We start from the raw sequence: 27,390 nt of genomic DNA, 5'->3' as shown, positions 1-27,390 counted from the left end.
GTGTATGTGCATGAAGTAAAAGACAAGAACTGTTTCAGATATCAATGGCATACTAGTTTGGGCAATATTTTTAATGGATATGTTTTTGTGTTTCCATGTTTTGTTGCTTAAATGGTTTTATTGCTGTTTTTATTAATGATTGAATTTTTTTTCATACTGATATTGATGTCCATATGTCATATGGTAACCGAAGCACTTACTAAGCACTTGGTATCGTATATATCCAGAAAATATTTTCAGGTGAAAATGGAATCAGTCTTTTAGGATGTTTAGCTATGTTTAGCCTGTCACCGGTAGAGAGCACATTCCTTGTCTTGATGTCAGCGGAGTGCAGTTCCTTACTGTAGAGCTTTCATGACATGTTAGGATTTCAGACATGACGGTATGTGAAATCTCAACTTGTGACTTGTTTTATGGGAATATCAAAATATCATAACCCATGTTCAGAGGCTGTTAGAACTATTCGTGGATACAAACCAGGAAACTATCCATCGTAATAGTTGGGGAATGCATATATATATATTTGTCATGTTTGTAGTGTTTGTTCTTCAAGACAAAAAGAACTATTAGAAGTTGACTTCAGAAAATGCTGTATAGTTTTACTGTTCAGTAGGCAGTCAGTCATTGATATGCATGCATGTATTTCACAGTTGCATGTTGCATTACACAAGTGTCAGTGATATAAGGGCAATGCTATTTTTCTGGGCATTATCATTTGCAGAAGCCTGAGGTCTTCCATTAACTGCCCGACGAAGGAGGGCAGTTGAAAAGGCCGATTGCTTCTGCAAATGGTAATGTCCTGATAGTGTTACTGGTATTATAGCTAAAATGGATAGAATTTGTTGTCAAATAAAAATAAACAATATCAGTTTTGAAACATTTAGTGCAATCAACACGAATTTCACTGACCCACTTTTACAAATATGGAAACATCATAGAACAAACCAGATGACGTCACTATTGAACGTGACGTCACCTTTCCCTATCCCTATGACGTCACCTAACAACGGGCGTGATAATGGCCCATCGTGAAGCAATATGAGGGCATTATCAAGTTGCAGTGGCCCGCTCATTTCTGATAACATGCGGGCGGTTTAATGATAATTCTATCCATTTTAGCTATAATGTCTGATAATCGATTGTTGTTGCTGTTAGTGACTTGTACATCCTCACAACAATAAAGATTGGTGCACCCCTACTTTGTTTTATATCTGATCTGAACCATGATTGTCTTTCACTTACAATTATTTTAACAAACTGAGTTTGTAAGCTTTGTCCAGTAATGGGTTCTGCCAGATAGGGCTTGTAGCCAACAAGCAGATGTGACACAAGCACTTAGCAAGCTGGCTAAGGAGATGAACCATGCACTCCTTGTAGACTTCCTGGGAGGGAGAACGGAAGTGGGGGAGAGGTAGGAAGAGCAATGGAGAGAGAGAGTTCAGTTATGTGTGTGGTCATGGTGGCAGCCAAAGGAACTTTTTGAAGTCTGGGATTGGAATTTGACTTTCTGTATTCTTGGTTTGAGTCATTGTGTTCATTTGATGGCATATGTCTTGATTGTGACATAAGGTTGCAAAGGCTTGAAAAGACTTGGACATTGGCAGTCTGAACATCATGTAGCAAAAGAGTAGTCAGTACCTCTATCAATAACTTATTTCAAAACTACTGGTTGGGCTTGTGTGTGGAATATTTTTGTAGTGTATTTGCCTGTGCAAACTGCTATTCTGACAATGTAAGAGTATGTATTGCTTTCTTTTACTCATTTTGAAAGTGTGATCATTGCAGGCCTTAAATGTGGAGGCTCAAGTTTTGTATGAACGATGGATGTAGTGAGTTGGAGTAGGTTTGTCTCTATGAAATACTGCTCTTACATTTAACTATAAGAAGCCCCACGTTAACAGTGCACAAGGGTTTGAAAACATGTTTTATCCCAAAGGTTACATATAGCTTTACTGACAAAACCTTTGGGTGAGCAAGCATAAATAATCACAGCCGAGTGAGTAGGAGGATACATTAACTTTTTCCCGAACACCTGTTGTCATCACTATGTCATAGTGATTCATAAACACATGCTCATGATATGATTGGAATAGTACTATTGACCCTGCTTTTGGTGGAGATCTCTTATGAAGATGGAAAGGGTTTTATCGCTTTTATGATTATTCTTTCTGACATTTATTTCATTGGATAAGAATGCAACTCCAAGTTGAGACAATTTTATTAATATAACAGAGTCCCATGTTCTATGTAATTGAAAAAAAACTACTACAAAGACTTGTTTATAGAACACAAGCAACCATGCACAGATCAAACACAACTTACAAGCACAATCATAATCTGGTTCATCTGTATCGCCCAATGAGTTGGAGTATCTTACTCCGCTCACAGTTGGGAGATACTCATTAATTAAGTAGGTAAGACTAGGCAATGATACTGGTCACACTTCACTGATTGTCTGATGATTGGCACATCTGACAATTATGAGTGAACCAGGTATACATTCCAAGCATACCGGTAGTTTAATTCCGTTGCAGTAATCTGGAAGTTGTCATCAAGGCTTATGCAGTGGTCAAAATTAAGTATAAAAGTCAAGCGTATGTCTTGGCCTTAATGGTATAAGATAAGATATCCGGGGTCCCTAGATTCAAGTACTATAGGAGCAAACCTCAAGGGCCCCACTTCTTATGGGTAAGGATTAGGTGGTTTCATATTGATAAATGTTTCAAATGGAGCTTGAAACTAAATATTTTTAGATATTAATATCTCATTCTGCATATGTTCATGTAATGATAGAGCTACTGATAAAAGCTTACTGAGGATACAAGATGTTTGGCCCAAGGTGTTTTTGAGACTACGTTAGCTCCCAGAGAGCATACAGAATCAGGGTCTGGAGTAAGTGTTGGAGACAGTGGAGATCTGCAGTTGACCTGCTGGTGTTGTATGCATACAATTCTCATGCTTCATTGGTGACATGTTGTACTGTCTGGACACATGTCACACATGTTGGCATTCAGTGTGTGATCCGTGGACGCCTTTATGTCACACAGAACGAGCTGATATACATGGAGAAATGTTTCCTCCATGGTTAACTTGAAATGATTGATAGTGAGTAGCATAGTTCAGATCAGTGTCATTGGAATCCTTCTTGTCTGATGAAGGTGTGCAGCTCTGAGAAAAGTTTACTTTCATCATTTAGCATAAACTGTGACAGTACAGTACAGTACTGGTGATTATCAGAACTGACAAGTACCAGACATACTTTTTCATATCAATATGTGTTGTTCTTTTTGTTTGTATAATTGACAAAGTACTGGTATGATATTGCAATGCCACATGACCATGTGTTGTACATTCAGATTATGGTGATAGTCTAACATAAACATAACCGAGATGAGAGAATTTGTGTGTATTATTATCCAATAGCAATGCAGGATTGGGATGAATTCCATTTGCTGTCTACACGAACTGATGTAGGAAAGTTACACTTTACAATTAAGAGAATTTGTAACGTTTTGGGGAATAAATAGCAATGTACAGTAACAATTAGTATTGATATCGTATAGTATTGTTACCCTGCATCTATTATACAGTTCTAATTTGCAATCCGTCCGTATTTGACTTGTTTTCATCTGTACAATACGCTGATGCGGCATCTATCTGGAACTCTGCCTTGTTGAGACGTATGTGGAGTTTGTGTTTCTGTGATCCAAGGGCTCCTGAAACATGTTGTATGTGGCACAAGTGTAGGGGATCTGATGCTTGTAAACCGACTCAGCACACACTTTGTGATGTCAAGTATTGCATGTGTGAGATGAAAAGTATTGATTTTACAAAAGGGCTTAAACCCAAGCTTTTTTGGTGTACCCTGCTGTGGAATGTCTCAAATAGTGCTAAAAGTGGGGCAAAACCAAAAACACTTTCACCATTTGCATATTTTTCACACCTGCATCACAGTGCATGTGTAGGTAATTATCAACCTGGTTTTTTTTAAAGGGGAAGTGTACACGCAAAAATCACTTTCTTTCTTTTTCTAAACAAAACGCAATTTTAGAATTAGTTAGTATCTGTGTTTGAAAATATACACTTATTTTTTTCCACAGTGAAAGTAGGAAGCTCACAATAGTGTGAAAGTGATATGCCGTTATGAGGCCTTCGTTTTACGAGCGAAATAGGCCTGAGTTATCCCCCTTAGATTATGACGTAATTGGTGCCAATTCAACTGGGTCCCTGTCTATTCTCAACGCAAAAGATATCAAGGACCAGTTTGCGGTAAAACAACATGGTCTACGACACATTCCGGCGCAGTGGTGACTTAGCATAACACAATTCTGGATGGCATCTGAGGTGCTAGAATCACAAAACTGTACCTACACCACGTGAAGCGGCTCTAACAAAGCATGATGACGTCATAATGTTTATCAATTGGCACCAATGACGTCATATTGCAAGGGACATAAGCCATGGTGTTTTTGTTATGGAAATAGAACACTTGGTAAATGTGAAAAATATAAATAGTTTTAGTGCAAAAAATATGTTAATTAAATATGATGTTTTTATATTTTTGTCTATGACACTTCTATGTTAACACTTTTAATGTGGAAAAAGTACAAGAAAAAAAGGTTCATTTCCGTGTGAACTTGCCCTTTAAAGTAGACTTGTAAGCGGAACCAACAGTAGGAGAGATCTGCAATGTACTCATGGAGGCAGTTTCCTTGTCATGCGATGCCACATGTCCTGTCCTTCCGAGATGCCTATCTACATCCCCTGTGTTTAGGCTGTACACTATACACTAAGCTACATATGTTATAGGCATCTGGGTAAGCCGTACTGTAAGCTCCTAGCATTAGCAGCATCAGCTTCAGACCTCCTGGGACACTGCTGCAAATATACCCGCTTTTTAACACAACATACTGGTCACTGGAGGCTGAGAATTACCTGCATTTTCAGCTAAGGGCTTTCGACAGTGACTGTCCCTCAGAGATTGAATTCTGCATAGTCTGTGACAAGAGTATTGACTTACTTTTTCCCTGGTTAACAATTGGGCATGCACTTGTGTATGGTGATCATATTAGCTAACATGAGTTTTATCGATTGTTGTTTATTTTTTTAAACTCATGAAAATAATGCATTTGTTATCATGATAAAAAAAAAAAAATATACAATAATTAAAATACTTCAGTTGCTGCTTAAGTGTAATTTGAACAATGAAAAAAGAAAATATCTTTAAAATCCAAGACAAGACCACTAAGTGTCTTGATACACAGCCTTATCTGTTCACGACACACCAAGTGTTGATAAGAATAGGTAAATTATATGGGACAAATCTCTTCTTGAAAAAGGTTGACATCTAAGTGGTCTTCTGTTACCGCACATACCCTGACTTAGGCCTGTTCCTACAGCATTTATAACACTTCCCAATGTGTCTGCATTATAGGTCTGAGTAAGAGGAATCTGTTTGGTTTAATCATCAGTATAAAACCATGCAAGGTGATACATTTTTTGGCAGAAGGAACACTTTTGTATGGAGATGCTGTTATACTTGGCACTACAACAGCATGTCAAGCTTCATAGCAATATAGGATACTCATAAATTGGGAGGAAACAGTGAAGATGAGCCAAATATGAATTATTTGACCATGTGCTAAGTAACTCACTATGTTCTTCACCCCAGATCACTGTATCTGGGTTCTGTTTGCTGATCATAACAGTCACTGGGTTTCTATATCCTAGAATGATATCACTTGCATGCCTTTCTGTTTGTGGAGGGGAATGAGGAGTGTTTATTGTATGGTGTATCTGGTGTGTAGATGTTTGACCCTGTGGATCAGCTTAGAGTCAAAGTCTGGTATATATAAGCATTGGCCTACTACAGTGGTTGGAACTGAGTTTGTCCAAGATCCCCTTCTAAAACGCCTGAAACATCACATTTGTTTAATGATGGGGACTAGAGATGATGAAAAATTAATGCAGAGCATGACTACCAATGACATGACCCATTATCATGTGTTTATGATCAAATGTCCTGCTGGTGATGTCCTGCCTATTATGACCCTGAATGTCATCTATAGGTCTTAAATAAAGAAATCCCATCTTCTGTGAAACCCCTGGTGTATTTCAATTGGTTAATAAAGCCTGCAATGGTTCCACTGAACTGCTTCGATTACCTTGACTGAACGGAAAACCTAATTTCAGGGCATACGCTTATTGCCACTTATTTCACCGACCCAAATATCCTCTCCTCAGACAGATGGCCCACTGATGTCTTCCTGACCATGACACCATGTCCAGGGGGATTGTCAGGGGTGGAATTGATACAATTAATGTCTCCAGTTGACAGACATATTGAGGATAAGGTTACTTTGTTGCATTGTGTGACCTGGCTGATCATGTGACTCATTGCTCATGCTCTCAGCCATTGGTTTGCCTAGTCTGCCAGACATGGGTATTGACTAACTATAACAGCATCAGCAGCAAAGGCTCAGTGCACTTTCTGTTTACATCGAGAGTTGGACAATTATTCACATTACACTTTCCAAAAGCTTGAATCATTTTTACAAATGGTTCATGATTTGGAAATGTCATCAAGCCCGATATAAATAACTTTACATGATTTTGTATAGAATGTAAGGATTTTTGGTTATACAATCAAGTTTTTTAAAATGCATTCTATAGTAACATGACTTCAAATACCATTCAAACAAAGGATCATTCAAACAAAGAATAGAATGTGTATTACAGCACCAGCTGAAAGCCTAGCTTTAAAATCTAAATAGAAGGACTGCACAAATGGTTCTTAGTTCTACAACTATTGTATGTGGCAATTAGACTGACATTTACTCCATGAAATAAATTTATCTTATCTAAAAATATATATCTACAAAATAAAAAATATAAAATCCAAATGGAGCCCTGAACAATCCTTAATTTCAGGAGCAAGGAGCTAGAGCTGAGGCAATCTAGACTTGCCAAATCATTCTAGTCTTAATTGTTTTCTCTAAGGTCTGGGAGGCAGACTATGTGGTAATCCGTGTGTTAAAGTAGTGATGATAACTTGAGACAAACTCTTAAAGTCGTGGTGCTAAGGTTAATTTTAGTATGCTGTATCTCTTTTAGCATGATGAGGTCCAAAAAATCTGGGCCCAAAGTTGATCACAATTTAGTCTCACCATCACCACATCCAGTAACACATCTTAGATGCTGACTGTCTGCAGTGATTTGATGGAGCTGCAGAGTGCCCCTATTCATGCCCCTGCATACAACATCAAGTATAGTCCCTGAATGTTTAATATGGTCTGGATTTGATGGGACAAAAATAGCATGCTTCATGATCCTGAGAATGTGAGTCTGTTTAGACAAGCAATTAACTAAGTACAATTCAACATTGTAGCTGAGAGTTTATTTTTTGTATGGCTGTATCTGTTTTGTAACATGGTCAAGACATTCACATACATGTCTGGTAAACCTCGGAAATGGTCAGATCAAATACATTCATCTATTATGAATTATGTAAACAAATCATAGCATAAATTTGTTGATTGTTTTAAAGCGTAGAAAAGAGGATGTTTGTTATTGTTCAGATGGGTTCTTGAAAACACATGTTTTCTCCTTTATATTGTAAGAGGTCTTATGCCAATCTGAGGAAGATTGCCAGATGTTGATAAAATGTGCATCAATCTAGGCCATGTAACCATTCAGGTCACTTCCATTGCTCCCAGGTGATCTCCTGTCTTTGTACTTACCGGTAACTACCCAATAACTGCAGCCATTGTGGCTATATGTGCTTCAATACACTCATCATCGGTGACAATTTGGTTACAAGTTACTGACAAGTATCTCTTCTGATATGAAGATAATTGTTAGTATCACGATAATCATACTTCCTTTTTGTGGTAAGGACAGGGGAGGCCCAGTGGTCTTAAGGAATGCAGTTGTGTGTGCAAAAATGCACAGTCACATTAAAATCAGATCTTAGTTCTCGCTACCGCTAAACACAGATCTGAGGACATCTCATTACCAGATTACAGGTCACGCCAGAACGACCTTTCATCTGACCAATCAGAATGTCACTTACCAGATCAGTAAAGTGACAGTCGGGATCATGCACCCTTGAAAAAGTCAACATGGGGTATTCTGAACAGCAGTTACAGGATGTACTACTGAATCTGTCAAAATCATGGTCAGTCTCTTGCTTCAGTGGGATAAACATTTGAACGGAAGAGACTTTACATAGTCTGTGGGAAGTACTGCCATACAATCTCGGCCATCTATTAAACATTCCATAAAGATTTGTTCAGTTTTCAAATTTTGAATCGAAAACATTGTCAAATTATTTTTCAAGGCGTAGTCTGGAAAGGAAGTCGCCAGTTTTTTAACTAGTGTCGTGTAGCTCGAGAAAGCTACTTTCTGACTGGCTACCATTGACTTTGGTCAGTCAAAGTTCGCGAAAGGTCGTTCTGACGTGACGTTGCCATGGGATATCCACAGATCTTTGTTTAGCAGAAGTGAGATCTAAGATCTGATTTTAATGAGCTTGAGCCCTGCATCAACTCTTGCTTTCCTCACAAGTTACGCCACAATACAGCTGAAATAGTCTGAAATTAGACTAAAACCAAACTCACTCACTCATTTCTTTGGTCATTTCATTGTTGACAGAATAACATCCCTGTGGTATATAGTTTTATTCAATCATCTCAAGAAGACAATAGCCATGTACACATAGATATGGTGACATTCATATCTGTTTTTTTTTATTGCAGTGGCCACTTTGCTGTGGTGAGGAAATGCTCACACCGGCTGACAGTCGTGGAATATGCCGCCAAGTTCATCCGGAAGCGGCGTGGGGGTGGACGGCGAGGTGCCAAGATGGAGGACATACAGAAGGAGATTGATTTGCTTCAGGAGATCGACCACTCCAACATTATCAGCCTCTATGATGTGTATGAAACAAAGACAGAGGTCATCCTGGTTCTCGAACTGTAAGTATCTATGTACATGTACTTTTATGCCCCAACAAATGTGGCCAAAACTGTAACCACTGAGTTTCTCAAGCTCAGGCTACACTTTTTTTATTTCTTGGTTTACAGATGCGCCGCTTTTGTTGAGTCCAAATGTTAAAAAAATTTAAAAAATGAAAATTACCATTTTTTTTATTACCGCAGATCTTTTCGATAAAAAATTTTAAAAAAAAGTCTTTTCCTTGTCGAGCGTAAAGCAAAGGGAAGTCACTCTGATATTTCTTGCTGGGAACGCAAAGCGCAGTGGTGACCAGTTTAACTATTTCAACACTGTTGGCCGTTCAAAGCCACAAGTCACACCGCACGGTAGACCGTCCAAGCCACATCAAAATAGTTTATGATTATATCATTCATTTATTCAATCTATCAAATTTCACAATGTCTGAAATACGTATTCCATTTGATTTCATCATTTTTTTATCTATAGATTAAAAATATATTCTCTAGACACTATTTCCCGCAATGTTATTGAAAATAAAATTCTCGGACACTTCGGCAACGGGTCCTCATCGAACATGTCAAACAGCAAAATAAAGACGTTTCACGCGCTGAAACGTCTTTATTTACAAAGTAATAAAATCATCAAAAATATATACATAAAAGTTGCCAAACTGACATCTTAGTTATTATTTCCAACTTTTCGTGCGATCGCATATCGTAAGTCAAATGACTTCTCGGCTTTCGTCGCCTCAATTTCTCGGCTCGGACACGATGTCTTAATGCCAAAATATATGCATAAGAAATCTTTGTCACAGCTCGTAACCTAGCTCTATGCTTCCATAAAGTTCCATATGTTCAATATAGATCGCAATTTCATGCTAAAACGTTCAGAATAACATGATTTAACCCAAACCTTTCGCCAAAGTCTGAAAATTACCGTTGCTGTAATTTGATTAGCTGCCTTAGGTCAAAATGGCAGATTTTGTTGGTGAAACAATATAAGTTTTTTTAATGTATACTGACATGGCAGGACCTATGTGTTATTCATACGAAGCTTTGAAAACCAAGGTATTTCCTCACGTGAGTGAGCGGACAGCCACTATCATCGGGAAATGGGTGGTGACAGATATTATTTGTAATTCTTTTTAAAATAATGTTCCAACAACGTAAACAAATGAAAATTAAAAAGAAATAGGTAAGTGGATTTTATGAATTCTTATATTTGCTGAAAAAAATCGTTAAATTTTGACGTTATGAATGTTTTAGCTTACATTATTTTTTATTTAAAACAAACTTTATTTAGTTGTTCATATTATTTAAATAATGTATACACATAACTTTCATATTTATAAACAATAGGATTAATTAGACCTTTCAAATAGTGTATGGCCAAACATGTAGTAGCAAAGATGTTAATTTTAAGCAGATGATTCCTTGATAAATGTTGGTTTCATCTATCACACAACAGTCTCTGGGAACTTGGTGTCGCAGCAGTAATCTTCTGGTTGGCTGGTGTTGAAAGAGTTAAACGTTGCTGCCAAAATAGCAGCGTCTTTCATGCATTTCCACCCATGACATGAATATTGTTATGTTGCCATCCTTGCACAAGCTGAGTGTCAGGGATATAATAAAATGTTCTTGAAAAATTTAGTTATTTTACTTTTATTACGCCAGGATATTTTTTTTTATACCTACCTAACTTTTTAGGACAAAATTCAGGTAAAAAAAAAATGTGAGAGGATTTTTTTATTTTTTTAGATTGGCCTGCCTCACTTTTGAAATGAGTTTGAAATCCGTAAACCAAGAAATAAAAAAAGTGTCGCCTCATGCTCACAATGCATATTTTTGGGTAAGGGACAACTTCTGTTTTTCTATAGCTGTTTGAGATAAGTAGTTATGGGAATGAACTTGAACAGGGTATATTTTTGTAAATTTGAATTTCCTGTGAGTATGTTAATAGTTGAAGGACACTGAGGGCCAAGACAAGTCCAAATTTTTTACCCAACCCCTTCCCTGGTATCCGCTGTAGTTCTTAAGAGTTGGGTACGAAATGTCTGAACCTTAGTGACTTGTAGTGAGTGTGACCATGGAGTTTTATTGTTATTGTCATTAAACAATATATCACTTGGCGAACCACGAGTTGGTATAGTCCTGTTGGTATGTGGGTCTTACTTATCCCATCCGAGTCCCCAAGTTACCAGTCTGAGCCCTAGAGAACATGATGCATTCTTTTGAAACTGGCAGTCATTTAGAAAAATGGATTCAGTGGATTACATTATCAATCTGAGAAAGAGATCTCCGAGCTATGACCCTCTTGACTCCAACACAGATTATACTAACATAGATCTATGATAGCCATCTATTGTGGATCATCTCCTAGATCCTGTCCACGTGTTCAACATTGTCTAGCTTCCTGTAACAGTTACAGCTATGCTGGTATAAGTACACAGGTATCTCACACTACCGTGTCCCAGTCACCCCCTAGAGAGACAGATTATCTGTGATGAGAGGCAGGTAGCCACTTTTCTATTCCTGGTTCTTTATCATTGATAAATGTGAAAATTCCCCAGATCCCACTCCCCCTGATAACCCAGAGGATACCTGGTCTTTGCTCTCTTAGAAAGAAGAGATTTTTAAAATCTTCAAGTGGCTTAGATACAAGCAATGTTGGATGTTGTCCAAGGAGCTAGGAAGTGGCTTATGATCTGCTGATTGTGGGTTTTATTGCAAAGTGGCTAAATCAGATATTCCAAGAATCAATCGTGTGTATTTTAGAATAATTAATTGTGGGAGTTGGGTGATTTACTTCTCTTTTTATTAAAGGATCCACTGAGGAGTTTAATCTTATCTTTCTATTTACAGCTGAGTCCTTGTTGATTAGGAATCAGAAATACATGAAAGTGGGGTAGTCCTTCTTTATTAGGCCATTACCCGGTATCCCAGTGACAGGGGCATTCACTGTTACCTTCATCATGTTTATGTACTTTTAGTAGGGATGACATTCATTATTAACGGAACTTTCAACACAGCATCTCCCTCAAACACATTGATCAGCTTCCTGGGTCCTGGAAAAGTCATGGAGTTTTAGTTTGAGCTTCCCAGGCTTGTAATAGTTTTGGAAAATAAAACAAAAATTATGTGAGTGTTTTCTTTCTGGTGATCTATTTGTGCCAGGAAATTCAATAAAACTCAACCATCAGCCTTTTCCATGTTGTTCTGAGAGCACCTCCCAAAGTTTGTTATTTTTTTAAATTTCATTTTTTATATACAATCTTGAAAAACTGGCATAATACCATGGAAAAGTCATTGTAACGTTTCAGGCTAATATATTAAGTGTATGAACAAATGGTGACAAAAAGTGTGACAAATGTATAATTAAATATGTGCCTTTTCTAAACCTTTGGAAGGCCCTTTTCCCATCATGTTAGGTTGTAAGGTTTATAACCGTTTTGATATGGATTAGTGGTAAACTGCTAATGATCAAGAGTGATTGGGCTACTTTAAATAATATGATAGTGGATACATAACAATAGTATTGAAATCATATTGCATTACACCTTTAACACTTGAACAAAAGAACAACTATGTCAAATTCCATACAAGAAGCCTTTGCCATATTCAGTGCACACATTAAGATTCTTCTGTAGTTTTATAAAAAACTGATCATAGACCTTGATGACCCAATCTTAAGAGTCATCTCAACAATATAGCCCTTGAATTTGATCTAAACCTAACAGATTGTACCTTTCAATCATTCATTCCATAGAATACAATATTTGATGATCTGCAGTGACAGTTTGTCTCTATATATCCATCATTGAACTTGTTGGCCTTTCTTTCCTCATTTGTAAATATACATGCAGACGATAAATCTCTCATAGAATAATAACCCCTATTTGGACACCTCAATATTGAAAGATATGCAGTATATATTGTGGTTTGTTGACACAGACCAAATGTGCTGACTCCTCCGCAGCTGCCATAATGTGACCTCACTGACTGACTGCCACCTCCTACTTTAACTACTGCCTCAGATCTCAAACATTGTCAACAAATTAGCTTTGGATTTATCTCATTTCCAACCTGCAGAAATCCTGAATGGCCTATTTTCACCTTGTAATATTAAACACCCCAGTTATTTGCTTCAACAATCTTGAACACTAGTCAATAACTGACCAGCACAATTCACATGGACCCCACCGTGTCAATGGCCTATATAATATCCAAACCCACTCTGGTACTCTTCGTCAATGCTTTTTTGCCCTTTACCTGAAAGAAAGTGATTGCCCCTTGTACCCTACTTGCCCTAGCTAACTGGGCAAAGAGAATCAATATTGACTCAGCCACTCGCCTTCTTCTTTAAGCAATATGAACTTTACTCACTTAGTGTTTTCTAGAACAAACTGAGCCAAATAGGGTTAATATTTTGATACCCTGCCAAGTATTGCTGACTGCAGGCATGGATTACTGTTGTTTATATTGTTGTGAGGAGACTGTTGTAAATTACAGATATTTATCATGATTGGTGTAGTGTAATGTTGTTGACATGATCCTGAGTTGACATATTTTGACAGCTTTGTAAAGGAGGCCAGTGGTGTACATGATGTTAGCAGCTTGTTTTGTGTGGGGGATCTAGAGATCAGGTTGAAAAGAGTGACAAGCGTTTCACAATGAACTCATGGAAATAGTGACGTGTGTTTGAATGCATGATATTGTATAGATTATGCACTTTCAAACCTGTGGCCAGAATATGAGATAAGCTTGATAATAATAGCCACTGATCTGCTGGCAGCTTGTCAATAAGACAGTATACACTAGCCTGAAGCCCATGTATAGTTATTTTACTGTTGGGCAAGTGAACCTGGTTATAACTCTCCCACATCATGCCTGTATAGAGTAAACTAATACAGTACTAATTGGTTGTACAATCGAGTTCAATTCAAGTAATTCAAAACCCATCTCTACTATCTCAAATTTTATGGTGTAAATCTATCTGTCAATGAACAATTACCCTCAATGTACAGAGAAAATGTCAAAGTTTCAAATGTGCACTAATTACGTCTAGTAGCAGGACTCGTTTTATCTATATAAAACATGCACTGGTGGAACCTATTATTGAAAAATGCAACCTAATATTTATGTCTATATCCACCAAGTGCATGCCCCCAAAATTGCAAATTTGTGTCTGCCTTTCCGTTACTTGTCCACACAATCTTTGAACAAACTCAATATCTCTAAGATTTATTTACCATACTATATCATGTATATCACTAATCTATATGTTGCATCGGTTTTATGACACATGATCCATTCATCGGAGATCTGTGATTTTACTTAAATTTATGGGACCAGGGTGCAACCTGGTTTTGTCTGGTGCAGCTAGTTTTTCTCGTCAACATGCACCTGGTGCAGGTTAAATCAAGTTCCTTAAATCAAGCCCTGAGTAGACTGGAAGGACAACGGCCATGGAACAGTAAATTCAAGCATTAAATGTTGGATCAATCCGAAAAACGATCTAGGAATTTATGGAACCATGCTGGAATTATTCCAGGCAAATAAACACAATTAGCTGTATAGTATACAGCCATCTTAAAAACCAATGTTCTTAATTGTGGCTTCCATTAAACCCAGTCCCATACCGGCCATACTGGAAATCTCATCAGGAACAAGTAACTCATGCAGTGTTCAGATTTTCAGTTTTTATAGTCTATCCACTAGAGACTTGACAATGCTTTGATGAATGAGTGAGTGAGTGAGTGAATTTGATTTTTACGCCGCTTTTAGCAATATTCCAGCAACATCACGGCGGGGGACACCAGAAATGGGCTTCACACAATGTACCCATGTCGGGATTCGAACCCGGGTCTTTGGTGTGATGAGCGAACGCCTTAACCACTAGACTACCTGGCAGCCCCTTGGATGAAGCTGAAATCTTGCACACATGTTTGTACTATTGATGGCATCTAAAGAAAATATTAGCCAATTTTGATATGACTTAAAATATGTCTGGCACTTTAACCATATAATTGTAAAGTTGTTCTACTAGGGTAATACCTCAGTCTTTTCTAAGGCTGACTAAAAAGATTGATAATCGGAATCGGAATCGGAATTATCATCAATGGGAAGAAATATTAATGATTATTGATATGAAACTGTTGTCATTGATAATAATTCACATAAACTCTTGTGATGAAATAAAGTTTAGATTTACCGAAACAGACTTGAAATTGATAATTATGTCAATTGCCAAAGACGGAGAGCGACTGTTTTTGTTATATCTCAAATGTCCACAAAGTAACCATGCATAAAAGTGTCACTGCTAACCTGTGGTATGAAATCTGTTGATATTTTTAAGGACTTTCTTTTATAATTTCTTCTAGACCCTTCTCCGGTATTTATCGATAATTGATTTATATTTAGTTAGCGATTATCAATCTCTATGATGTATATCAATAGCCAGCCCTAGTTTTTCCCTAAAAACTGCATTTAGACCAACCAAAGCAATTTATAAAATATGATAAAAAATAAGCAAAATGTCAATTGATTATGTTGATTGCAAAAACATTTTAAGCAGCATTTTGTACAGGCTTTGCACACATAAATGTATAACTATCTGTCCGAATACAAGATCACCCAGCATGCAGAACTTCAGTGCAACAACTACTGCAGATGGTGTTGTGGAAAACCTCTGGCAGCTATTACTGTGAGATTGCACAGGTTTTCAGTTGCATTCTCCAATATTCAAATAACCAATTGTGTTGAAATACCTCCAACATAATCACAAGAATAATTCATCAGAATCTGGTATTGTTTCATTGCAAAACCTTTTTTCATCCCTTTTTCATCCTTTCAACTCGAAATATCTGTTGCAACTGATGAGCTCAACGGCCTCCACTTCCTCAAAATATGACATCTTCAGAAAAAAACAGCAATTCCTGCAATGCAGGTTTCATCCTAAAGTTTTGATGGCTGTGTCGTCTCTCACTACATGTCACAGATGTAAATTATTACATAGTGGAGCTGGGGCACTAAACAGAAGCTAAATGATTGTTAGTGGAATGGAATGCAAACTCGACCAGAGTCGACATCTGCTCAGTGACAGGGTGTATGATTCATATTTCAGTGTGGTGAAATGATACAGCAGTTTCTTGAAATGTACATGATGCTTTAATATGATGTGTGAAGCACCCAGGCTAAATACAGGTCTATTTCAGTTATACATCAGCAGAATGTTCATTACCCTTTGTCAGCGATGGTGGAGACTAGCAGTTAGTAGGTGTGTTGTTATACCCAGGCTGTAAACACTCATCAACTGTTAAAGGTCATGCTCTGATTGATCAGCTATTACATTAGTTCACTGATCAGTGTATAAAACTCATGATAGCTTGTTATCAGTTCAATTCCTTCCAAAACACTAAACACTTGACATGAAAGAAACATGGGAAACGGGTCGAACTTACTTTGGTGTGTTAATGATTTAATCACTGGTGATGTTTTCGACTATTGATCAATCAGTTTAAACTTGTATTTCAATTGGCAGCAAATGCCCTCTTATATCAGCAGTGTTTGACATTAATACCTCTTATCGGCAAATAATAAAATTAATTTATCAAATTAATAAATCAAATACTTAAAAGCTCCAACGACCTAACAAAAGCAGGCAAACAAATAACCTTCTTGTGGATACCCGCCCACGTAGGAATATACGGTAATGAAAACGCCGATAAAGCAGCTAAACTATCCCTCAAAATCCCAGAAATAAGCTTAAACTTACCCATCTCAAAATCAGAAATTAAAAGTGTAAACAAACAAAAAATCACAAAAAAATGGCATAACCTATATCTAAACTCAAATAGCCAAATCAAAAGAGTGCTCAGCAAACCACTAACCAAACCAAAAATTCTCCATCCATCAAAAAAAATCGACAGAGTAATCACTAAACTCCAAACAGGACACACCAACCTAAATAACCACCTAAAAAAATTTAAAAAACACACTACAGGTAACTGCCCACACTGCAAACAACCAGAAACCCCAGAACACGCACTCATCCACTGCACACACTACCTCACACACCGAACCGCATTACAAACCACCCTCAATCTAAACAAGGCTCTCACTCTAGAAGCAATACTAAACCCACAAAATAAACTAGAAAACTTCAAGGCCTTAGGCGTATTCTTAATAAAAACGGAACTAATAAAACGCATCTAAAACCATAATAACCTACCAAATCAAAATCACATAAACAAACAATCATCCACCATACCCAGCTCCCTTAGTTCTCCTCCCCAAGCCCATCGGCATCTATTCCAAATCTCAAAATTCCCAAATTCTATATAAGCAACCCCTAAAGCCCCCTCCTGGGTTGCACAGACCACCCTCGCCCCTTTCGGAAACACATTAAATGGCCTGGCCGGGCCCGTGTGCGAAATACGCATCAGTCGGAAAGCGCACGTTAAATCTCCAAAGTAAGTAAGTAAGTAAGTAATAATAAAACTCTTCACACATTCTGTGGCAGCAAATTAGAGACATAACAAGAGTGGTTTCCTTATATCATTATAAGCAGCTCCATGCACATTGGGGTGCTTTAAGTTTTGTCAGAATTTGTTCAAAGCCTGAAAGCTTGTTAGCTGCCTCAAGAATCTTTTACTGTAGATCAACAGTGCTTTGTACTTGTCATCTTTTGGGTAGGGCCTCAGTTGGTAAGGGTCATGAGTGATCTATGTATGAGGTCAAGATCACAGTGAAGATGCATAGAATTGTCTTTTTTTAATCACACTGGATATGACATGTGCTTTCCAAAACCAGAAAATTGAAGTCATTAAACTGGAAGAGCATATGACTTTCTTAATTAGATTCTTGACAGTGGCTTTCTGGTTTAAAACTGTACTGCCTTTGGAATGTGTTTTCATGGGAATTAAGGGATGCCATGAATTGAAATTTGCACACTCATGTAGCAAAAGGAATGGGACTGAAGCTTGTGTTCATGTCTTGTCTCAGACTAGAAGTACTGCCATTAGACCTGAAATACATTTGGGTTCTTTGTAATTCTAGAGGCAAGGTTCTTTAATCTAGTTTAAGGTTGTAGTAGGCATGTATTTCCCAAAACTGAATGTATATCATATTCAGTATGGTGTCATGTATGTGTGCACTATGATTTCCTGGAGGAGGAAATGGTGGTGAAGGGGCTGCTTCTGTGTTTCTCATTAGGACAATCTCTGACTCAGGACACATGTCACTGAGAACACATTTTAGTGAGATATGGATGGATGGGTGGGTAGGTGGATGGATGGATGGATGGGTGGGTGGGTGGATGGATGGATAGATGGATGGATGAGTGGGTGAGTGGGAGGGTGGATGGATGGATGGGTGGGAGGGTGGATGGATGGATGGATGGGTAGGAGGGTGGATGGATGGATGGATGGGAGGGTGGATGGATGGATGGGTAGGAGGGTTGATGGATGGGTGGGAGGGTGGATGGATGGATGGATGGGTAGGAGGGTGGATGGATGGATGGATGGGAGGGTGGATGGATGGATGCAAGGGTGTTTCTTAGTTGTGTGAGATGTGTCATACATGCTGAATACATGGTGGAACATTTTACTGATTTCATTTACTTAAATATAGCTGTCCTTGTTTGACCTCATTAGTTACAATAAATTATTACCGTTCAATTATTGACAAAATGGTCCCTTATTGATGTTTGCATATATGATACAGATAGTTCATATTAATAGTAGGTTAATATTTCTCAATGACTTGAATACATTCCAGATTTTCTGTTGTGGTCTACACACACACACATATATAAATGTATTACATTTTGTTGTAATTTTGTGCAATTAATTAGAGTCTTTAAGTGTAGCACATTTCCATTAGTTTTATACCTAGACAAAGTATAATTCATTATTTGTCAATCATATGTCATTTTGAGCTTCCAGAAATACTGCCGATACTTTAATAACACTTTCATGTTAAGTTGAGTATTAACAGTCTGTTAATAACTGTCTAATTAATATCAAGATGAGAAAAAAAGATAAAACCTAATCTCATGGTATTAAGCTGTAATGGGTCTCAGTGCAGAGAGCTATTGGGAGGAATTTGCTACCAATTAGCTGCCTGAATGAAAGCCCTCAATGGTGATTCATGAGATTTGGCTGGTGGTATGTAAGAGCCTATTGAGGCAGTATTTCTGTAATTCATGGTATCTGACCATATACAAACTGCTGGCTCTGCCTGGAGCTGTATGGAGGGTAGGTCTGACTGTGAAGTTGACCCATGTAGTGTTGATGGAGGAGCAAGTCACATATGTCATCTCACAGTTGTCTAGACTAACATATTACACACATTTATTGCATTCATGCACATTAATATCACAGCTATTAATACCCTTTGAAGTTATGTGTAGCATCTGATTTCCTGTTTTATGAAAGTGATATGTCTCCTCGAGATGCCACTAATGGACTGAGAAGGTATACAAGTACATTTCCTTAAATGAAACGCTATGAAATCCCTAATAAGAAAGGGGCTAGGGTGAACCAGTAATCTGTGGGTGCAGAGTTGTCTCCCTTTTCTGTGAGACAATCTGTGCAAAGTTATACCACCCCTTTGCTGTGTCAGGCAATTTGTAAAGAGTTATTTTCCTTTGCTGTGCCAGGCAATTTGTGCAGAGTTATTTTCCTTTGCTGTTGCCAGACAATTTGTGCAGAGTTGTATCCCTTTGCTGTGTCAGGCAATTTGTGCAGAATTTTTTTCCTTTGCGGTGCCTGTTCCACTGGACTTAGTTTCAAGCAATTATGTCAGCTATATCATGGCAGACAGTAAATATACAAGCCTGGGACAAGACAACCCAGGAACTGAATGCAGTGATCCACACCACAAGGCGTGAGAACTTTTTGACATGCAATCTGCAGAATAAATGGACTTGACCACCCTATCCTCTTTATTTGAGTCTGACAACAAGCAGCAGACACTGGGTACCCATTCTTCCCTGTAGTCCACAAGACTTCACTACCACAACTTCTCATTAGGACAATCTCAGGCTTAGGGCACAGGTCACAGAGACAACTATATAACCAGTTTTTGTGAGAATCCATCGGACCCGAACTCGCAACCTTCAGATTGTTAGCCACAGTACCGCCTGACTTCAGTCAATGTACACTTACGAATTACGCCTGTTCCATAATATACAAGTGGTAATCCCAAATGGTAAGGAATGAGCCAATAAGGTTCTAACTGAAAACGTTTCCAGGCATCAGACATTGAGTTCACAAGTATGCATGAATGACAGGGTATTCAATAACTTGTGTGATTTTTTAACAGGAAAGTGTGATAACATGGATCTTTTTTGTGAAGATTAAATGCCAGTGAAAATTTGAAAACAATGAAGAAATGAACAAGAATACTCATACAAATGCTTTTTTTTGCACACTTCAATATTCATGCTAAATATAAATATAAATATAAATATAAATTCAATATAATCTCATGAGAAGGGTGTACAACCCCTTTAGGCCCCAACACAACTCATATCCATCTTTGTCATCACAAACTTAATTGATTCACTTCAAAAGATGTCCCATGGTCTGTAGGTAGCAACATTTGGATGTGTGCAGCTAACATGCTATGTTATGACTTAAATACAGTTCAAAGTGGCATAAGCCCATGTCACTCTATCCAAACAAGGAGCCTTACTTTGTCTTCTTGAGTGCATAAAATTATATGTGATTGCTGATTCAATCCAAACCTTGAGTGAAAAATTAAGTGGGGTCCTTCAGGTCACCCTTGAGGAAAGATCAGTCTAAGGACATCCTAAATCTTAACTTTTAACAATAGAGTTATGACAAGGATCCCTTTACTTTCATGCTTAATTTTGAACACTGCAATAGATTGTCCTTGTGAAGAAACCATTTGTTATGTATATTGTTTTGGTACATGAATGTTCTCGATAGCATCTATGAAACCCATATCCCTCCAAATCCCTCCATATTGCTAGAATAGTTCTAAAAGTATTGTTAATCCTTTTTCTGTTAAAATATATGAAAGAAAAAGTCCAGATTGGTCTGTGCAGTCGGAAGTGTTTATGATAATGTTAATTGAAAATAAATAAGTATATAGGAGTATATAGTACATGAGAAAACTAGAATGCCAGTCAAACAGTTAGGAAAAGTAGTGCATACAATTTTGAAGCGATATTTTGAAAAAGAAACAACTATCAGATTGTCTACTTAGATGTTTCTGTTGATGTATATGTAATTACTGTAGGAAACGGGGGGTGAAAGTATTGGTCATGTTCTTAATAACCTACATTCTCGTCTTGGTAGACCAACAAAACCTGACCGCTGTGGAAAGGACTGATCGCTGTAAAAGGACTGACCTCTGTTGAAAAGACTGACCACTGTTGAAAGGACTGAGCTCTGTTGTAAGGACTGACCTCTGTTGAAAGGACTGACCACTGTTGAAAGGACTGACCACTGTTGAAAGGACTGACCACTGTTGAAAGGACTGACTGACCACTGTTGAAAGGACTGACCTCTGTAGAAAGGACTGACCTCTGTTGAAAGGACTGACTGTTAATTTGTCAATGCTGTGTGTTTCAGTGTGTCAGGTGGCGAGCTGTTTGACTACATCTCAGAGAAGGACCATCTAGGGGAGGAGGAGGCCTCAGCCTTCATTAAACAGATCCTGGAAGGAGTCCAACATTTACATAATAAAAACATTGCACACCTCGACCTTAAGGTAAAAAATAGACACAAATGTTGTTTCATGGGTTATCTGATCAATCCTGGATTGTATTTTTTTTTAAATGATTGCACATCTAAGCCATGCCAGAGAGAAATAGGGGACCAGGTTGATATACGGTTTAACTGATCAGCTCGGAAGGGATCTCATGCACACAGTGCACATCTTAACCTAAGTGTAGAAGATATGGTATGTTTATTTTATAGTTAACAGGAGTCACTGGGAGTTTAGTTTTGGTTAAGGAAACAGATAATTTTTTATAATATTGAAGAACACATGTAAAAAGAAATGATATGTAAATATGGACCTAACATTAGGCAATGGAATCTAGTTATTGAAACAGAATCATTATACACACTAAAAGGACGATTGGAATGTTGAAACAGGCATTTACTGACAGTAAATGGAGAATGTGTGGAATGTATTGCATAGTCTTTGTCCACAGCTGAACACCAATTAAATAAGGATTGTTCATATGTTGTTCAAAAGCAGAGTTTTATGGATATGAATGAAAGGCATGAAACATGAAATCCATGGTGTCACACATTAACATTTCTCTAGAATATAACACTAAATTTTTATATTTTTAAGTGTTAAATGTTATATTAGTTTTCAGTCAGTGGATCTGAAGTTAATGTTTGTCATAAAGCCAACATAAAGTGTTCGAATGTGGCATGGCTTTGCTTATGATTTGGGATGGAGAAGCAAAAACCAAGGTTGTGTCATAAATGTTTTACCAATTGTTGAGAGCATCCTGCTGGTCACTGGGTACTTCCCCTGGTGGGAACAGAGACAGACCTACCAAAGAAGTGAAACTGTCAGTTTTATGTGATTGAAACTAACTTGATTATCTGTAATTACTTTTTTGTGCCTTTGCTAAGTGAATTAGTGGTGCAGGTCTGTTCATGAATTACCACCATGAGATCTACTACTGTAGCTCACTTGGTTGTATTTGTATGAAACCTTTGGTAGTATTCAACATCATTGTTTTCTAAATGAATGTTTTCTGTACCATGGCTTTCTCACTTGTAATTGTAACACTGAAGTTATCTCCCCTGGGAGTATTCAACATGTCAGTTATTTCCTTTGATAGAATCCACACAATGGTATGCTCCCTTGATAGTAATCCACATAGTTGTTATCTACATTTCAAACACAATGTACACATTTCCTCCCTGGATAGAACATCTGCCTTGAGAGTGGAAGGTCAGTGGTTTGATCTCCTGAGCATGTCATACCAAAGGATGTTAAAAAATGGTACCTGCTGTTACCCTGTCTGGCACTCTTCAGCATTGTATGAAGCAAGAACTGGTCGGTTCAGAGTCAGTATCAGTCATGTTAAACTGTGGCATGGTATCTCAGTTTAAACCAGCAGAAGTCCAAACAGAGTCAGTATCAGTCATGTTAAACTGTGGCATGGTATCTCAGTTTAAACCAGCAGAAGTCCAAACAGAGACAGTATCAGTCATGTTAAACTGTGGCATGGTATCTCAGTTTAAACCAGCAGAAGTCCAAACTAGTCCTTTACTAAGCAGCCGGACACAGGTGCGCGTGTTATATATGTATGTGAAATATTCTTGGAACATAAGGTTAAATCCAATTTTGCCTCATCTAACCTAAAACACTGTAGCATTTGACATTGTGATTATCATATGCTATGAAATTCTTACTAAGACTGTCATTTTACCCTTTCTCAATAAAAACAAAACAAACCGCTGACCTGATGACCTAGGAAGTCAAATTGCTGATAGGAAACCTATCGATTTGACTTTAGTTTTCATGATGATGTGGGTCAGTTTACAGTCAGGTGAGTGTTGTGAGTCCTACAATAACACCAACTCACCATGTCCTTATTTTACAGCCTGAAAACATCATGATGCTCAACTCCAACAGTCAGGACATTAAGTTGATAGACTTTGGTCTGGCTCAGAAGATCCGACCGATGGATGAGCACCGAGCTATGATGGGAACCGCTGAGTTTGTTGGTGCGTACATACACTGTCACATGTAGACCCATTGACAATCCCTGGGGCGTGTCTTAGATCCCGATGAGCTAACTGGTGTGTAATATTCCTAGATTTTCTAGGTTCCTTCAGTCAAGGAATTAATCTGAAACATAGAATCAAGTGCTAAAAGGGTATTGATCAGAATTTCTAGTTGAAGTGAATTTACAGATGTTAAGGCAATGAAATTTAGGGAGTTGTAACTTGTAGGCCAAAGTAGAAAATGTAATTGGCCTTGAAACTAGTAATTAATGAAGTACAGCTAATGCTCATGTAACAACCCCATACTTCAATCATCTTGTGAAAAGAAGATTAGAAAAGGTGTGAAAAGTTATGCAGTTGCGCAATAGGCTATGAATGTGTAATTTAAGTCTGGATATACCCACTAAGTTGATGGTTGACGTCAATATTAAATGACATGGCAGTCTTATGAATAGATGTAGGCTACAGGTAAAACACATCAAAATTTAAGTTTATCCTCGATTTCTGTGAACATTTTTGACAATTATTGTTAGATTGACAGGAACTACTGTTGAGTAATTCTATCATAGACACAAACTAGCTTAGACTATACAGTTGTCCAAATTAAGACTGAGAGTCAAAGGGTCCTTGTCATAACCGCAATGTTAAAAGTTCAAGATTTGGGGGTCCCTAGATTAAAATACTATAACCAAAAAATCTCAAGGACCCCAGGACCTCACTAAATGTCAAACCCTGTTATCAGTCTAAGACTTATGTCACACAAGGATATGGTATTGGGACTGCATGTAGAGGGTGTGTTCTCTGTTTCAGCCCCGGAGGTGGTGAGCTACGAGCCCCTGTCCCTGGCCACAGACATGTGGAGTGTGGGAGTCATTACCTACATCCTGTGAGTTGCTTCTCCACACTGCAGCAGCAGCAGTATTTGTGTAGTATTACATACATCAATCACCACTGCTGGGTGGAACCAACCTGCCAGTACCTTATACGTATCAATCTACAAATCAACATGCTCTTACACAGTCACTTATCTTTATTGGCAATATGAAACTCATGCTTGTTCTGCTTATCTGAATTTTCTTGATATTTTTTTCAGGACTTTTTTTCATGCTTAGAGTAAATGAGTGTTGGGTTTACCGTGCTTCTAATTATCAGAAGCATCAAAGGATGTAGCATATGTCATATCTGAAGACAAATAAACAAGCGGGACAAAAAACTACACGCATATAACTACACAGTAAAGAACGCTTCAGATCTACAGGCTCTGTGGTTATGGAATCCATGTGGATATTACTGTCTCGTTCACTGTATTTTTTTCTTGGTTCAAAGTTATTCATGATTCATACATATATCTGGATAGCTTAAACTGATTTTAGTTATGGTCGATATGCTGAGATGAAGGGAGGGGAAAGGACACTGATGAAGGGAAGGTCAACTTGGGTGACATGTGAATTGTCGGTGTTTTCGATTTCCTGAATGGTTGACAATAAGCTTTAAGAGCAGCTTCCTCAATCAACTTCAACCGTTCCAGACTGTATTTAAACAGTGACCTTCTGTGGGTTAAAAAAACAAAGGGAAGCAGGCAGTTGGAGATGTGCCATCATGCAGATGGATAATGAGAATGTTTTGAAGGGGCAGGGAATTAACATCAGAGTTTGGCTAATTCATTGTTTTACACTAACCTTAATCTACCCTGTAGAGACAAATCTCTAACATTGATTTTGAGTTAAAATGATAATGCATTCAAAAGTAAATATTAGATTTTTTGTGTTTCTTTTTTGTTCAATGCCGCACTCAGCAATATTCCAGCTATATGACAGCGGTCTGTAAATAATCGAGTCTGGACCAGACAATCCAGTGATTGACATCATGAGCATCAATCCATGCAATTGGGATAAGATGACAAGGAAATATTAGAATAATACTTTTCTGAGAATGGATTCATTGCTAATTATGGTTAATTCTGAAGAAGAAAATGATTATCATCAACATTGTGACAGTCTGTATTTTGACTCTTAAATCTCGAACTCATCTGAAAACACACAAAAATATGTTTCATTTGTTTTATCTGTGTGCCTTGCTTTGATCTTATGCACAGTTTCATAGAGGTTGCTTTAGTAATTAACCTCAAACCATTTTGAAATATACAACTCTGTTGACTCTTTTTCAAACAGTGAAATATTGTGTGATATGAAAATAACAGCAAACATCCTTTGAGTGTTAGCCTGACAAATACGCTGAAATGCAAGCCAGACAGTCGAAGATGTCCATCAATCAGTGTGTGTCAACATGTGTCAACATGTGACAGTGACTGACATCCACAACCAGAGTGCAGTAATTGACACTTATTGCCAGCCAATTAAGACAAGATGTTACCTCAGGAATGTGAAGTTAGGATCCAGGATATTATTGTTTGATGACAAAATAGGCAAACCATGAAATGAGTTGGAAACAACACTTTACATTCACAAGATAGGATGTAAACAAATTATCTTTCCAGAATTGATCATGAGCGTAAATAGGAAGCAGTTAGAGAAGGAGATTGATCAATATTTGACATGTTTTCCACTCTGTCAATTTGTGCGTCAACAGTGACCAGGTCTGGTTTTCACACTGGGACAACACTTGACTCTGGTGAAAGAGCAGTTGTAGCTTCTGTCAATACAACTGTCACATCACTATCAGCATCACTATCAGCATGGACTGCCTCCGTGGTGTAGTGGGTAGATCGTGGTGTAGTGGGTAGATCCTGGTGTACTGGGTAGATCGTGGTGTAGTGGGTAGATGCTGGTGTACTGGGTAGATCGTGGTGTAGTGGGTAGATCCTGGTGTAGTGGGTAGATCGTGGTGTAATGGGTAGATCGTGGTGTAGTGGGTAGATGCTGGTGTACTGGGTAGATCGTGGTGTAGTGGGTAGATCCTGGTGTACTGGGTAGATCGTGGTGTAGTGGGTAGATCGTGGTGTAGTTGGTAGATCCTGGTGTAGTGGGTAGATCGCGGTGTAGTGGGTAGATCGTGGTGTAGTGGGTAGATCCTGGTGTAGTGGGTAGATCCTGGTGTAGTGGGTAGATCGCGGTGTAGTGGGTAGATCCTGGTGTAGTGGGTAGATCGTGTAGTGGGTAGATCCTGGTGTAGTGGGTAGATCGCGGTGTAATGGGTAGATTGTGGTCTACTGGGTAGATTGTGGTCTACTGGGTAGATTGTGGTCTACTGGGTAGATTGTGGTCTACTGGGTAGATTGTGGTCTACTGGGTAGATCCTGGTGTACTGGGTAGGTCGTGATTGCCTCGAGAGCTGATGGTCAGTGGTTAGATCCCCTGGCCGAAAGACTTTCAAAGACAGTACTTGTTATCATGCCTGGTGATCAGCATTAAAGGGAAAAATAATCTGTGCACTGGGTCTGAGTGGGGTACCCATGTTAAACTACAGTGTTGTATCTCAGTGGGCTAGCACTATAAAACTTGGTCCGGACTAGTACATGCAGCCACGCACAAAATCACGTAACTATGTAAGTACATTAATATTGAAAGCGATGTTAAAACCTGATTTCATCTCACCCCTCATTGCCTGAGTTGCTGTCAGCAGCAGGAAGGCTGCAGAGATAACATGATCTTACCTCAGTTCCTGGGTCTGGACAGATGATACCCAGTCACACTTTGCTCAGTTGTGTCAACTTTTTCTGCCATTGCATCTTTTTGTCCAAGCTCAAG

General features: G+C 38.2%; 1 protein-coding gene across 1 annotated transcript in view; it reads left to right on the top strand.

The window, feature by feature from the left end:
- Positions 1–27,390, top strand: part of LOC139477114 (death-associated protein kinase 1-like) — a 165,964-nt gene that overhangs the window by 24,652 nt on the left and 113,922 nt on the right. Inside the window, exons 2-5 of the mRNA XM_071259664.1 lie at positions 8,757–8,975; positions 21,557–21,695; positions 23,560–23,683; positions 24,494–24,569. Coding sequence (XP_071115765.1) covers positions 8,757–8,975; positions 21,557–21,695; positions 23,560–23,683; positions 24,494–24,569 — 558 coding nt within the window. The remainder of the gene's footprint in view (positions 1–8,756; positions 8,976–21,556; positions 21,696–23,559; positions 23,684–24,493; positions 24,570–27,390) is intronic.

The sequence above is a fragment of the Haliotis cracherodii genome, unplaced genomic scaffold (genome assembly GCF_022045235.1).
Source record: "Haliotis cracherodii isolate W230 unplaced genomic scaffold, xgHalCrac1.p SCAF_1, whole genome shotgun sequence".
NCBI lineage: Eukaryota > Metazoa > Mollusca > Gastropoda > Lepetellida > Haliotidae > Haliotis > Haliotis cracherodii.
This window is presented reverse-complemented; position numbering and strand designations above follow the sequence as displayed.